Below are 13,413 nucleotides of genomic sequence, written 5' to 3' on the forward strand. Positions count from 1 at the left end.
ATAAGATACACAAGTATTTTACTTCTATTGTTTTCCAGACAGAACCAGGAATTGAGAGAGGTTTCAAAAAGTCTGCATGCCAAGGCAGAGAGCCTAGAGCCATGATTCCCACTGAGGTTCACTGAAGTAGGATGTGCTCCTAGATTCTAAAGCAACCTGTAACATATGTGCCATTTATCTCACAAATACTCAGGTAGCATAGCTTAGTGGTCTAAAGTACAGGCTTTGGAACCAAGCTTCCCTGCTCTGCCACTTATTTAGCCAGAGCAGAGCACCTAGTCTTGAAAGGCACTGTGCTAAGCAGTGCGGAAAGAGTACAGGGCAGAACCGACCCTGTCCTTGCCATCACAAAGCTCAGTCTAACGTGAGACACAAACACTGCGTAAACACACAAACAGATCTAATATAAATTGAGGAAATGTGCAACATGCAGTGAAAACAGTAGGAGGGATACAATTTAACATCAAGGATCAGGAAAGGATTCTATAGGGAAATGATACACAGATGTTGAAACCTGAAGAGTAAGGAAGATTTTGCCCAAGCAAAGAGTTGTGGAGAAAGAATGTTCAAGCAGGTGGAAAAAAAGTAGCTGTGAAGGCTCTAGGCGAGACAAGCTCTGACACATTCTAGAACAAAGGGAGGCCGGTGTGGCTGAAGTGCAGAAGGTAAGGAGAGACAAGGCAGAAAGACACAAGATTACAGTCACATTAGGGCTTTGAGTTTTACACATACCGTTTCCCCGAAAATAAGACTTAGCCGGACCATCAGCTCGAATGCGTTTTTTGGAGCAAAAATTAATATAAGACCAGGTCTTATTTTGCTATAATGTAAGACCGAGTCTTGTATAGTATAGTATAGTATAGCATAGTATAGTATAGTATAGTATAATATAATGCCAGGTCTTGTATTAATTTTTGCTCTGAAAGATACATTTGAGCTGATGGTCCGGCTAGGTCATATTTTCAGGGAAACAGGGTATCTCAAATAGAATGAGAAGCTATTCTAAAGCTTTTAATCAATCATAAAGTAACACAATGTGAATAAATTGTTAAAAGATCACTCTGTCTCCTGCATAAAGAATGGAGTGAAAAGGGAGGAACAAAGGAAAGTTAAGACACTGCTTTGGTACCCAGGCAAGAGAGGACAGTGGTTGAGGCTAGTGTGAAAGCAATGAAGAGAGAAGCAGCCTTTGTTTTTTTAAAGTATTTTTCTTCTAAAAGCTCAAAAGCTGTTCAGATCTATCATCACATTTGATCATGTCAAATCTGTGAGAGGCACAGGCGCTGAAAGGTCCATTGCACTAAAACAGCCAAACAAACTGAATGTGAACCCAGTGTCTGGATCCTAATCTAATCTCTACTCTCTACACCTGCACTGTCAACGTGGTGGCCACTAGACACAGCGAGCTATTCAAATTTAATTTTTAGTTAAATAAAGGTACAAATTCCATTCCTCAGTCCCACTAGCCAAGTTTCAAGTGCTCAATAGCTACCTGTGGTTGGTGGCTACCATAGAAAGTTCTAATGGACAGTGCTGCACTAGACATACTCCTCTTTACCTTTTAGGGATGACAGACCCTTAAGACTAGCCCCAGAAAATAGGCATTACGGAAGTACAAACAAACAAAAAACTGGCATCTACTTTGAGAGGTTTTAGGGGCTCTCTGTTAACCTACTTATGAAACAGAAGTTAAAACCCTCTACAAACTCACAAGCTGCAAGAATAGTCTGTATTTAAATAAGAACAAGTCAGTTTACTTATTACATTCATTTAGATTTACTCTTCTAGGAGAAATGAGAGATGATTAAGCATAAGAAGAGAAATAAACAGTTATAGGCTATGGCCCAAAACCTTACCAAATTATGTTGGGTTTTACAAGTTTGCTAAGAATCACATGACTAGAATAAAACATTACGGTCACATTTAATCTTACGGTGTGGACAGCAGCAGCTTTTACTGCCTCAGTTAGGATGGAGTGGGAAAGTGGACCAATCAGCCGGAATCTGTTCATCTCCATCGTCAAATCACTGAAAGAGAGTAAAGTTCTTAAACGGAAATTTATCATATACAATGTCTGTGACACTGGCAAAAACATAGCAAGCCTTCCCTGGATATGTTCTTTACATATTCAGCCTGTACCTGATTAGAATGCCTGTGGTTGGTGAGATCCAAGAATACAATTGATGTGGATCTCTAGTTCCGTCACCAATAAATTTTTTAATTCGTTTAGCATTTTCCCCATCGTCTTTCCATTTTCTTTTCTTGCCAATTTTCTCATCAGGAAGTTTAGTTTGGCTTTTTTCTTGATTTGGTGTCAGAAGAGGGTCGGGGATGCAGACAGTTGATTTGATGGGCTCCGTACACTGGCATACCACTTTTATTTCCTCTAAAATATCCTAAGGATATATTTAGACATTTTACTTTTGAATTTTGAAATTTAAATACATCACGCATTTAAGGTGGTTGAGTTTATGTTATTTTTTTCTCCCTTTAAAAATTTACATTTTCATCCCTTCACAAATTAAACTAAATTCATCATCAAGAAGCTTTTTTAGTTCTTCTGAGTAGTATAGGGCACTTGGGAGCAAAAACCAAATGTCAGCGCTTGATTAAAACATGACTGCTCTGACCAAATTAAAACACACACACACACACACTTAAAAGGGAAATGTGCAGTCTGCTGTATAAAAGCAGTGAGTATGCTAAAGAGAGAGAGAGAGAGAGAAAGAGAGAGAGAGAGAGAAGCTAAGCTAAATGCAGTATTAGAAATCATCAGAATTACTCAAAACAGCTTCGGCTCATCAAATAGGCTCTAACAAGCACCTAGATACCGGTGAACCAATTCAGGCTTGGTGGAAGCATTCATCCAAACACAACATTTCAAGCCATTTGCACAATAAGGTTGGTTTTCATCTCTACTCATAGCTTACTAAAAAGTGAGAAGTCAAGATTTGCTTCATGTAATATTCACACAACTTTCCTCCCTATATTCAAATACTAAGCCATCAGCCAAACTTTTATACCATTTCAATTTCTATAGTATTGATTTCTAAGAGTCATCAAAAATGCATTAACGAGTGATGAGGAAAGAATCTTGGTGATTATACCTGTTTAAGAGTTGGGTGAAGCCAGATCCACAACTGCCTGCTCTCAGAAGGGTCGCCAGGGCTTCTCTCAGACTTCCAAATAAATGTAACAGGTCCCAGCACTTCTCTTGGATATTTATTTGCCCGGTAAAGCATGAGACTACCTTGCCGCTTTCCAGACAAGCAGTGAACTGCTGCAAAAGTCAATCCTGATATAAGCAAAAACAAAATTCCATGATTTCAAGTGTTGAGACTGCAGTATTATTTCCTGACAGCCATATTGTTATTTACTGTCTGTTTCCGTGAGGGATGAAGTCTTGGTTTTGATCACTGCTTAGACCGAAGCCTGGCACACTAGTTATCAATAAATATTTATTGAATGAATGATTTAATGAGCTTTGAGTTTCTTCCTGCCTAAATTCACTCCACCAGAATAATGCTTCTCTCACTTTATACTTGACAATATTAGAAATGATTTAAAAGCCACCCAAGCTTTCCTTACATTAACATACTCACTAGGAACAAGAACTCTCTCACATTTTTGTATGTGTTTAAACTCCAAAATGCTTATAGCAGACACTTGTTCATGAAATTAATAAATAAAGACTAAAATGGGCTCAGCTTTGAAAAAAGTTTACCTGTGTCTATGCTGCACATTGGAGAAAGTGCCTTTAGTATTTCTTCCTCTTTGCCTTTCAATTCCAAACAACAGTAGTAGGATAAATCCTGCACAAAGAGGGAGACATAATTAAACATTTAGGAATTTGCATGGGGGAAAACTGCAATAAGCCAAAGTCACATTAGAAAAACTTCCAGAAGTCCAAGACATGGAACAAATTGCTAAAGCTATTATTCATAAGTCAAAATCTGAAACCTGTCTAATGCTATTACACGAGCAAATATTCTTAAGCCAATTTAAGTCGAAATCAAAATGAATTTCCATTTAAAATATAAATTACAGTGCCCTACTTTTTAGAAAGAAAATTTGTGTTTTAGTCCATATTCACAGACAAATTCTAAGTAGAGCATAAAAACTGCTACCTCTAAGTAAAGAATTATTCCTCCCCAAAATCTACCTAATGTAAGAAATCAGAGTAAGCAAGACAATAATAACTCCACAACATTATGCTAAGTTGTTCACTTTGGTTAGTTAATTCAAGACCTCAAGATTACTTGACAACTGAGCTTAGAGATGAGCTTAGAGACATAATGTTGCAATTAATTTATCCTATATTCCTCCCATGCTCAGTCTTGACTATGATATTCAACTTTGATTAAGCAATGTACAAGGAAAATGAGAGTAATGACACTAAGACCATACTAATTTAAAGATGAAGAAAGATCAAACTGAGGTGCAAAATCAATCTGTTAACTACAATAAGAGTTAACAGTCATTGAAGGGTTACTCAGTACCAGGGGTTGGACTAACTCCTTACATGGACTGTCATTTAATCCTCCCAACATCTGATGAACCAGGTACTATCTGTTACCTTATTTGACAGATGAGGACACTGATACAGAGACTGTTACTTGGACAAAGCCATATAATCAGTAAGTAGAGAAGTGGGCATTCAAATCAGGCTCACCCACCGCCAAACCAACCCCTCTGCCATAGCACCTTTAAGCAATGTCAGTACACTCAACGACTGAAACTAAAAGGCAAATTACAGCTAAGATTCTGACAAATGCACATTAACCAATGCTGTCACACACAGAAATCTTCCCAGCAACAGTAATCCACTCTCAGTTATCAGAAGCCAGATAAACCTCGCCCAAATTTTTACAACTAATGAATTATGGTCAATAGCTTGAAACTCTGGAGTCAGCCTACTTGGGCTCAAATCTCAGCCTCACCACTCAATTAAATTACCTAACTTTTCCATATCTCAGTTTCCTCATCTATAAAATGGAAATAATGCAAACTATTTACCTTGCAGTGTTATAAGGATCAAATGAGTAAACATATGTAAAGCACTAAAATAGGGCCTAGAATAAAGCACTAAAAAAAAAAAAATTGTTGGGCCAGCCCAGTGGCTCAGGCGGTTGGAGCTCCACGCTCCTAACTCCGAAGGTTGCCGGTTCAATTCCCACGTGGGCCAGTGGGCTCTCAACCATAAGGTTGCCAGTTCAATTCAAGTCCCTCAAGGGATGGTGGGCAGTGCACCCTGCAACTAGCAACGGCAACTGGACCTGGAGCTGAGCTGTGCCCTCCACAACTAAGAATGAAAGGACAACAACTTGAAGCTGAACGGCACCCTCCACAACTAAGATTGAAAGGACAACAACGTGACTTGAAAAAAGTCCTGGAAGTACACACTGTTCCCCAATAAAGTCCTGTTCCCCTTCCCCAATAAAATCTTTAAACCATGCCCAAAATGAGAAGTGATTCAGGTGTCTGTCTTAAAATTTGAGAGATGGCAGAGTACAGTAGAAAAAGCTCAGGCTAGGGGAATTAAGATACTCAAGTGCTATCTAGGCCACCAAAGCTATGTATGACCTTGGGCAAGTCGCTTCATCTCTCTGGATACGTTTCCTCAATGTAAAAACAAGAATTTCACTATAATCTATGATTTCTGCTGCTAAGTCTTCAAAAATCAAAAGCTCATAAAAGGTTCTTGTATTCACTTTATAGCCATTAGGATGGCTACTAACAACACACTGAAAATAACAAGTGTTGGTAAGGACGTGGAAAAACTGGAATCCTTGTGCATTGCTGGTGGGAATGTTAAAATAGTGTAGCCTCTATAGAAAAGCGTATGGCAGTTCCTCAAAAAAATTAAACATAGTATTACCATGTGATCCAGCAATTCCACTTCTAAATATAAACCCAAAAGAATTGAAAACAGAAACTTGAAGAGATATTTCTACACTCATGTTCATAGCAGCATTATTCAAAACAGGCAAAAGGTGGCAGCAACCCATCCACATAAGAATGGATAAAGAAAATATGGTATATGCGTACAATGGAATACTATTCAGCCTTAAAAATAAAGGAGATGCTAACACATGATACAACATAGATGAATCTTGAAGACATTATGATAAGTGAAATAAGGCAGACAAAAAAAGATAACTATTGTGTGATTCTACTTATATGAGGTATAGAGAGTAGTCAAATTCAGAGACAGACAGTGAAATGGTGGTTGCCAGGGGCTGTGGGAGGGGAGCAATGGAAGTTACTGTTGAATGAGTGCAGAGTTTCAGTTACGGATGATGAAAAAGTTCTGGAGATGGATGGTGATAACAGTTGCAGAATAATGTGAATATATAATACACAATGCCACAGAACTGTACACTGTAAAATGGTTGAAATGATAAAATTTGATGTTATGTATATTTTACCACAATTTTTTAAAAGGTCCTTATTTTTATTATTCTGCTATGGTGCTCTCAAGAGATATCAGAGGATACTAATACCAATGGCTTTCAAAACTTGGCCAAGACTATACTCCATTGAAAGATAGGCCTCTGCAAAGAACAAATCTCCAAATATGTACTGGAAGAGAGAAAGCAATTCAATTAGCAATGGGAGGGGGCGTGGAGGACAACCAGACAAAAACTATTATGAGGCTCTAAAACAAACTGTCCTCTCAAAGAGTTTAAAACAAACTTCCCAGCATCCCACTCAATCATAAACATGTAGAACAGCATTTTGAACACTGCTCGGGGCCCATAGATGGTTTTCAAATATCTGTTGTTGATGAATGACTATTAAATGCATCAATAAATCTTGAACATGACCACCAAGACCCTGGAGGATCTGGTTACAACTCAGTTCTCACCCTAATGTTAGCCTTGCTGTCACTCTTCAATTTGCATACGGAATTTATTTCAATTCTACCCTCCTATCTGGCTTCCTTCTGCCTCCCCGACTCTTCCATTTTCTTATACCTTACAGCTCTGCTCAAATGTCAGTTCCATGGGAAACTTACCTGTTCCTGTTATGAATGCTCATAGTACTGTATACTTTTCCCTTACAACTGTGTATGTGACTATTTGATTAATGTCAATCTCCCCTAACACCTTTAGGCTGCTTCATCTCCAGCATCTAGCAAAGTACCTCATGCTCAGTAATCATTTTTAAAATAAATAATCAGGGCCGGCCCAGTGGCTGAGGTGTTGGAGCACTGTGTTCCTAGAGCCGAAGCGCGGGTTTGATTCCCACATGGGCCAGTGAGCTGCGCCCTCTACAGCTAAGATTGTGAACAACAGCTCTCCCTGGAGCTGCGCTGCCGTGAGCAGCCGGAGGTTGGTGTGAGCTGCTGTGTGGTGCCGTGGGCTACCGGGTGTCGCCATGAGTGGCCAGTGGCCAGCATGAGTGGGCAGCATTGAGCTGCTGTGTGCCACCATGAGTGGCTGGTGGCCAGTGTGAGTGGCCGGCAGCTGGTGAGAGCTGCCGTGAGCTGCCAACCGACAACTGGCGACCAACTGCCTCAGCGGGGGGAGCGCAAGGCTCATAATACTAACATGGGCCAGGGAGCTGTGTCCTACACAACTAGAAACAGCGGCTTAAACTGGAGGGGGTGGGAGGAAGGAGGAAGAAAGGGGGGGGAAAATAATAATAATCATAGATAGCGCTTCAGCATACCATGAGCTATTATGAAAGTCAGTATCAGAAAGAGTCTAATCAAAAAGAAAATCAAACCAACCAGAAAGGCATACCTGAAGGAGGCAGCGGTTTGTCATAGCTCGATAGCAGGCTCTGTGACTCTTGACTGTCGGCCTCTCCCCAAGGCAGTAGCCCCACTTCTTGACCATGTGAAACCGCTTGGCATGCCAGATGTGAGTTTCTAACCATATGTTCTTCTTTTGTCTACGGTTAAATTCTAGCACCCGGTTTATGTGACATCTTCGAGCTTTATGGCATTTATTTTTTGAATGTTCTTTTTTCTGATGTACTGCTTTCTCTGCCTGTAGTTTCAAGAAGAGAAGCAGATCCCAGTTTGTAACCATCTCAAAACAAAGTTAAATGTTAGGAATTCAAACCACTAACTTTACATTAAGTGAGCACTTTACATACCCCCATTAGTTTGCTTAATTTTTTTCAACTTAGGGAATCCTCCAATGGAAGTAAAGAAAGCAGGTAATCAAAAGAGTGAAGATTTTAGAGATAGGCAAACCTAAGAAGGAAACATGGTTCTGTCACTTACTAACTAGGCAAGCTTCACGGATTATGAAGATTAGAATATTTAAAAATGTTCAACACAGTAACTAAAGCTTATGTGGCTATTAATAGTAGAACACAAGAGGAAATAAATCATATACTAGCTTTTTTATTTTGTTTTTGTTTTTAACCTCTAAGATTATAACTAAATCCAAAACCTAGGACCAAAAATATTAAAGTGAGGAAAACCTACACATATCATGTCAGTTAGGTACTGACAGATAAATACTAAATGCTACACTAGAAAACAGACTTCACACTAAATCCAGAAAGTACAAAATTGCTGTGTACTTTCCATTTCCATAGCTAAGCTAAAATTCTGTGAAAAAAATTCATCTCCAAGGAGACTGCTTAGCTCAGTTGATTAGAGCGTGGTGCTACTAACACCAGGGTTGTCGGTTCGATCCCTGCATGGACCGCTGTGAGCTGTGCCCTCTTTAAAAAAATAAAAATTAAAAAAATGAAATAAAATAAAAACTCATCTCCATTAGTGTGTAGGTCCTTTACAGATAAGGACTTTACTTTGATGAACTCTAACCCCACCATCAGCACAGTACTGGTAAATAAAAGGCACTCAATAAACAAATTTTGAATCAATTAGTTAAGATATGGGTAGCTTAGACAATCATAGGAAGTCTAATTGAAAAATTCCGGTGAAGCCAAAAGCAATTAAATTCAAGTTCAAGTTTCAACTTTCATTGAAAAAGTCAAAAGGCAAGTTCTAGGCACTGATGTCACTCTTTTTTTCAAACTTCCAACTCCAAGCGGGCCATACACCCAAAACGCAGAGCTGAACTTGCTTATCCAGTAAGAAGGTCAGAATTTTATTTTAAATTTGGTAAGGAAATATCAAGTATTTAACACTATTAAAAGAAAGGGGTTCCAAATGCTTTATTTAAAAGCAGCTGTAATATGCTACTACCTGCTAATTTGGTGGATGATGGGAGCGGTGGGACAGGGGATAAATGATTAAACCAAAAATATGCAAAATGAGCATGTTGCTTTTGGTTTTCATTTTAATAAATTCTATTAGGTTAATACTTCCAAATTTCTTTTAGGAATGACTAACCCAAACATTTACACTAAATAAAACATATACCTCTTTCTGGGCAATCTCCTGTAACCGTCTAGGAAGGCGTTTCACATTGTGGCTCATGGCTCTTCGTCTCATGTGCCGTGGCAGAGTCTGGAAAACCAGTGAATTAGAAGACTTCTGGGTTACTGCTTTCAACATAGCACTGATTTCAGCAGCTCGGGCCTGAGCAAAAGTAGAAGCTGTTGAAGGAAAGAGCACTGTCATTAAAAACAAGTTTCAAATCAACACTTTTCTAGTTCATCTCAGAAGGAAGAAAGATTTGAAGTACATGAGCTTACAATTCACCCATCACCTTAACCTCCAATTAGATTAATACTGATAGTGGTTATTTCTGTATTATAAGACAGTGAAACTATTCTTCAACTTTTATTTTTTCAAATGTTCTACAAGGATTCAGTGTACTTTTCTAATCAGAAAAAAACTTTAGGGACAGCCAGGTGGCTCGAGTGGTTGGAGCTCCGTGCTCCTAATGCCAAAGGCTTCCGGTTCGATTCCCACATGGGCCAGTGGGCTCTCAATCACAACTCCCACAACCCAGGGGGTGCAGTCAACTCCCATAACGGATGGTAGGCTGCACCCCCTGCAACTAGCAATGGCAACTGGACATGGAGCTGAGCTGCACCCTCCACAACAAAGACTGAAAGGACAACAACTTGAAGTTGAACGGCACCCTCCACAACTAAGATTGAAGGGGCAACAACGTGACTTGGAAAAAAGTCCTGGAAGTAGACACTGTTCCCCAATAAAGTCCTGTTCCCCTTCCCCAATAAAATCTTTAAGAAAAAAAAAAGAAAAAGAAAAACACTTTAAAAACAAGATAACAAAGTTTTTTTAAAAACAGAGAGCTACATGCACTATAATCAGAACCATTTTTAAGTGCAACAATCACACAAGCAAACAAAGAAAAATTAAAATTTTAACAATGGTTTTGACTCCAAAGGTATTTTTCCTTAATGTTTTCTGCTTTTTCCAAATACATGACTATAATTATTATTAGTTTGCTCTACTGAAAAATACTTTTTCTTTTTTTGAAGAGTAAATAGAGTACTGGAGAAATTTAAGTGAATTCCTACAAGAAGGCATAAAGAGAGACCAGAAGCCCCTCTAAGATGTGTAAAAGGAATATGGGGTTACGTGGTACCATGGATGAGGATGATGAGGTCACTGGGACATGAGGCTGAAAAGGGCCTGGAAACAGATATTTAAATGTCTTGGTTGCCCTTAGAGTGCATTACATTTGGTTTCATCTTTGGAGAATGCCATGCTAAGTGTAAACGGCATTTTATATTTTTTTAAAGGGTGGGGGAGAAGATTTTAACACAAAGTAAAGCAAATAAGGACTTGTAAAAAGTCACAAATAAGAACTTGTAAAAAGACAGGTAAGAAAAAAACAGAGACATTGAAGAAAGGAGAGCAATCAGGCCCAAGTCGGCTATGGCCAAAGTCCAGGTTGGAGGTGAGAAGGGCCTGAAACAGAAGGAGGAGAGATGGGAGGGCAGGGCTGAGACACAACAGAAGGCATTAGAAACGTAGCTGTATTAGAAACAAAGAGCTCATAGTACAATCACTTCCTTACACATACTTACCTGTTATATACTTAGGAATCTCCTGAGAAGCGCCCTCAGGACCTGCTTTCCATCCTCCCTTTTTTTTAAACGTGACTTTGGAGGAAGACTGCTCATTCACATCAGGCTCGGGTGGTGAATAGTGGGTCATTCTGGTTTGCCGCTGTCGTGAAGTTCCAGAAAAAGACTCTAATATATTTCAAAAAGAAATATGTCACGCCTATCAGGGGTAAGGATTACAGTAGACAACATTTGTTGGATGGTGTTTTTAATCCTATAACCACCATCCTCCCTTTAAAGAGGAGGGATCTTGGGTAGGAAGGTGAATTAACTTGCCCAAGGCGACATAGCTAATAAGTAGAATGCTAAGCTAATCATATCAGTATGACACATGAAAGAATTGTAGATACAACTGATAAAGAGAACTTTTCTCCATATAAACAGTGTGACATGGATTTTAAATCTAAACTCTCTTAAATACTGCAATCCACATGATTTTGTATATTCAGTCTTTTTTTATATTATAACTTTTTATTATTTTTATTATATTAGTTTCAGGTGTACAAAACAACATAATAATTAGACATTTATACCCCTCACAAAGATAACGGTCCCCAAGTCTACTACCCCTCTGACATTGTATATAGCTGTTACTATACCATTGATTATATTCCCTATGCTGTACTTTACATCCCTTGACCATATGTACACACACACACACACACACCCAGAGTCTTTTATCATAATTCTCTGGCACCAAGTTGGGAGTCTATGCTAAATTAAAAAAGAAATAAAGCAAAATCTCTATACAAGTGTCTGGGTATTCAAACCATTCTGACTTTAAGACAACATGAAATCCTTGTCTGTGAATAAAGGGAGAGATCAACAGAGACTTTTATGGTGTTCCTGCTTATTCCCATAATAGTGTTAATTATGAAGCCCCTATATCACAAACGAAGCATGTTATAAGGCTTGTCATTGTGAAGTTTAAATGAGGTAATATGTGTTTAGGTTTATCACATGGCATGGTAGGCATCAATTGTTGGATCTGAATCTAGATCTTATGAATATGAAACAAAAACTTATTTAATCAGACCCAGGGCACATTGCTCTTCAAAGCGCTCCAAGAAGTTCTTGGTAACCTGCTTGCTATCTTCCCAAACTGGCATTTTCTATTGCTGCCTAATGAACATCACCTTCATACCACCTTGTAAGGTTCTAAAATCAGTATGCAAGTTAAATGCAGCTGTGATGACTGCACTAGGAAATATAGAAATATTTCTTTTAGGAAATATAGAAGTATAATAATTGATTTTAAGGGGGACATAAAATATATCAGCTCTAAAATATACAGCCAGTTCTCCTTATTCCCAATAGTTATGTTCCATAAAGTCACAGCAAACACTGAATTAGTGAATATTGAACCACTGTCCTTAGGGGAAATATGTATATATAAAAAAGGTCGGACAATTAAGTTCGCAAACTTTCCACTGAGGACTTAACACAGAAAGTTTAACCTTTCGTATATCACGTAGGTTATAATCTTAAATGGTAAAAACAACTTATCCTGGTAGATTCTATTTTCTTTATTTTACAAAAGAGAAAAATCACATTCAGAAGTGTTAAGTGACCTGCCTGAGGTCACCCCACAGTTGGAATTCAAACTCCAGTAAGAACTGGAGCTTCTTGCACTATACTGCACTGCCCACCCACTGTCTCCATCCTCTGGTCATCTCCATATACAAGTTGAAACAAGAAGGCAGCTGGGAATGTCCATGTGGGCGACTTGAATTTTTTCTCCACTTTGCTAATGATCACCAAACTCAGCTCATTTACTATTTAGATAATGACTATCAAAAGGTGCGGAGGAAAGAAATTTGCTCCAAATGGAAGTGGAGAGAGCATTAGGTGTATCTTACCTTGTTTTTGAGCTCGGAAAGGTTTTCCGCCTCCATTATGGTGCTTTACACTTTTATCAGCCACAAAGCCAGAGGATAAAGTCACATTAGTGGGCTGGTTTCTCATTTTCTTAGCATGTTTTCTTTCTTTTGCATTAGACATTTCTGGGAAGAAAGTAACAAATTTAGTACAAGGAAAGGGAACTTCCATTCAAAAATAAATTTAATAAATATTCATGTGATTCAATATTTAATTCTTCAATATAATAAATCTTTATTTATTACAGGTGGATTGGTGATATCAAAATGTTATCATGATATTGATATATAGCGGGGATTAATAACCAGGGGGATCTCTAGAGGAGCCATGAATGGTATTAACATCAAAAATCTGATTCAATAGAAGAAATAATGCTGTTGATGCAAGAGACTATACTAGTACATTCCAGTTACACTGCCAAATAATTAAATTATATATCAATGTTGGCAACTGCATAAAGTCTGTTGAATGAAAAATGAGGTATGAGATAAGATCCCTATGCCTTGATAAAAAAATTAACTAAAACATTTAATCAAAATTCTTGGGTAAAACATGAGCCACCTG

At 38.4% G+C, this 13,413-nt stretch overlaps 1 protein-coding gene across 1 annotated transcript in view; it reads right to left on the bottom strand.

The window, feature by feature from the left end:
* POP1 (POP1 homolog, ribonuclease P/MRP subunit) overlaps nucleotides 1–13,413 on the bottom strand; it is a 38,150-nt gene that overhangs the window by 23,351 nt on the left and 1,386 nt on the right. The window contains exons 2-9 of the mRNA XM_081070263.1: nucleotides 12,831–12,974; nucleotides 10,933–11,100; nucleotides 9,350–9,525; nucleotides 7,749–7,997; nucleotides 3,725–3,812; nucleotides 3,108–3,295; nucleotides 2,140–2,396; nucleotides 1,934–2,027 (exon numbers count right to left, since the gene is read on the bottom strand). Of these exons, the coding sequence (XP_080926389.1) occupies nucleotides 1,934–2,027; nucleotides 2,140–2,396; nucleotides 3,108–3,295; nucleotides 3,725–3,812; nucleotides 7,749–7,997; nucleotides 9,350–9,525; nucleotides 10,933–11,100; nucleotides 12,831–12,972 (1,362 nt within the window). The 5' untranslated portion in view covers nucleotides 12,973–12,974. The remainder of the gene's footprint in view (nucleotides 1–1,933; nucleotides 2,028–2,139; nucleotides 2,397–3,107; nucleotides 3,296–3,724; nucleotides 3,813–7,748; nucleotides 7,998–9,349; nucleotides 9,526–10,932; nucleotides 11,101–12,830; nucleotides 12,975–13,413) is intronic.

Source organism: Rhinolophus hipposideros, assembly GCF_964194185.1.
Source record: "Rhinolophus hipposideros genome assembly, chromosome: 13".
In the NCBI taxonomy this organism is placed as follows: Eukaryota; Metazoa; Chordata; class Mammalia; order Chiroptera; family Rhinolophidae; genus Rhinolophus; species Rhinolophus hipposideros.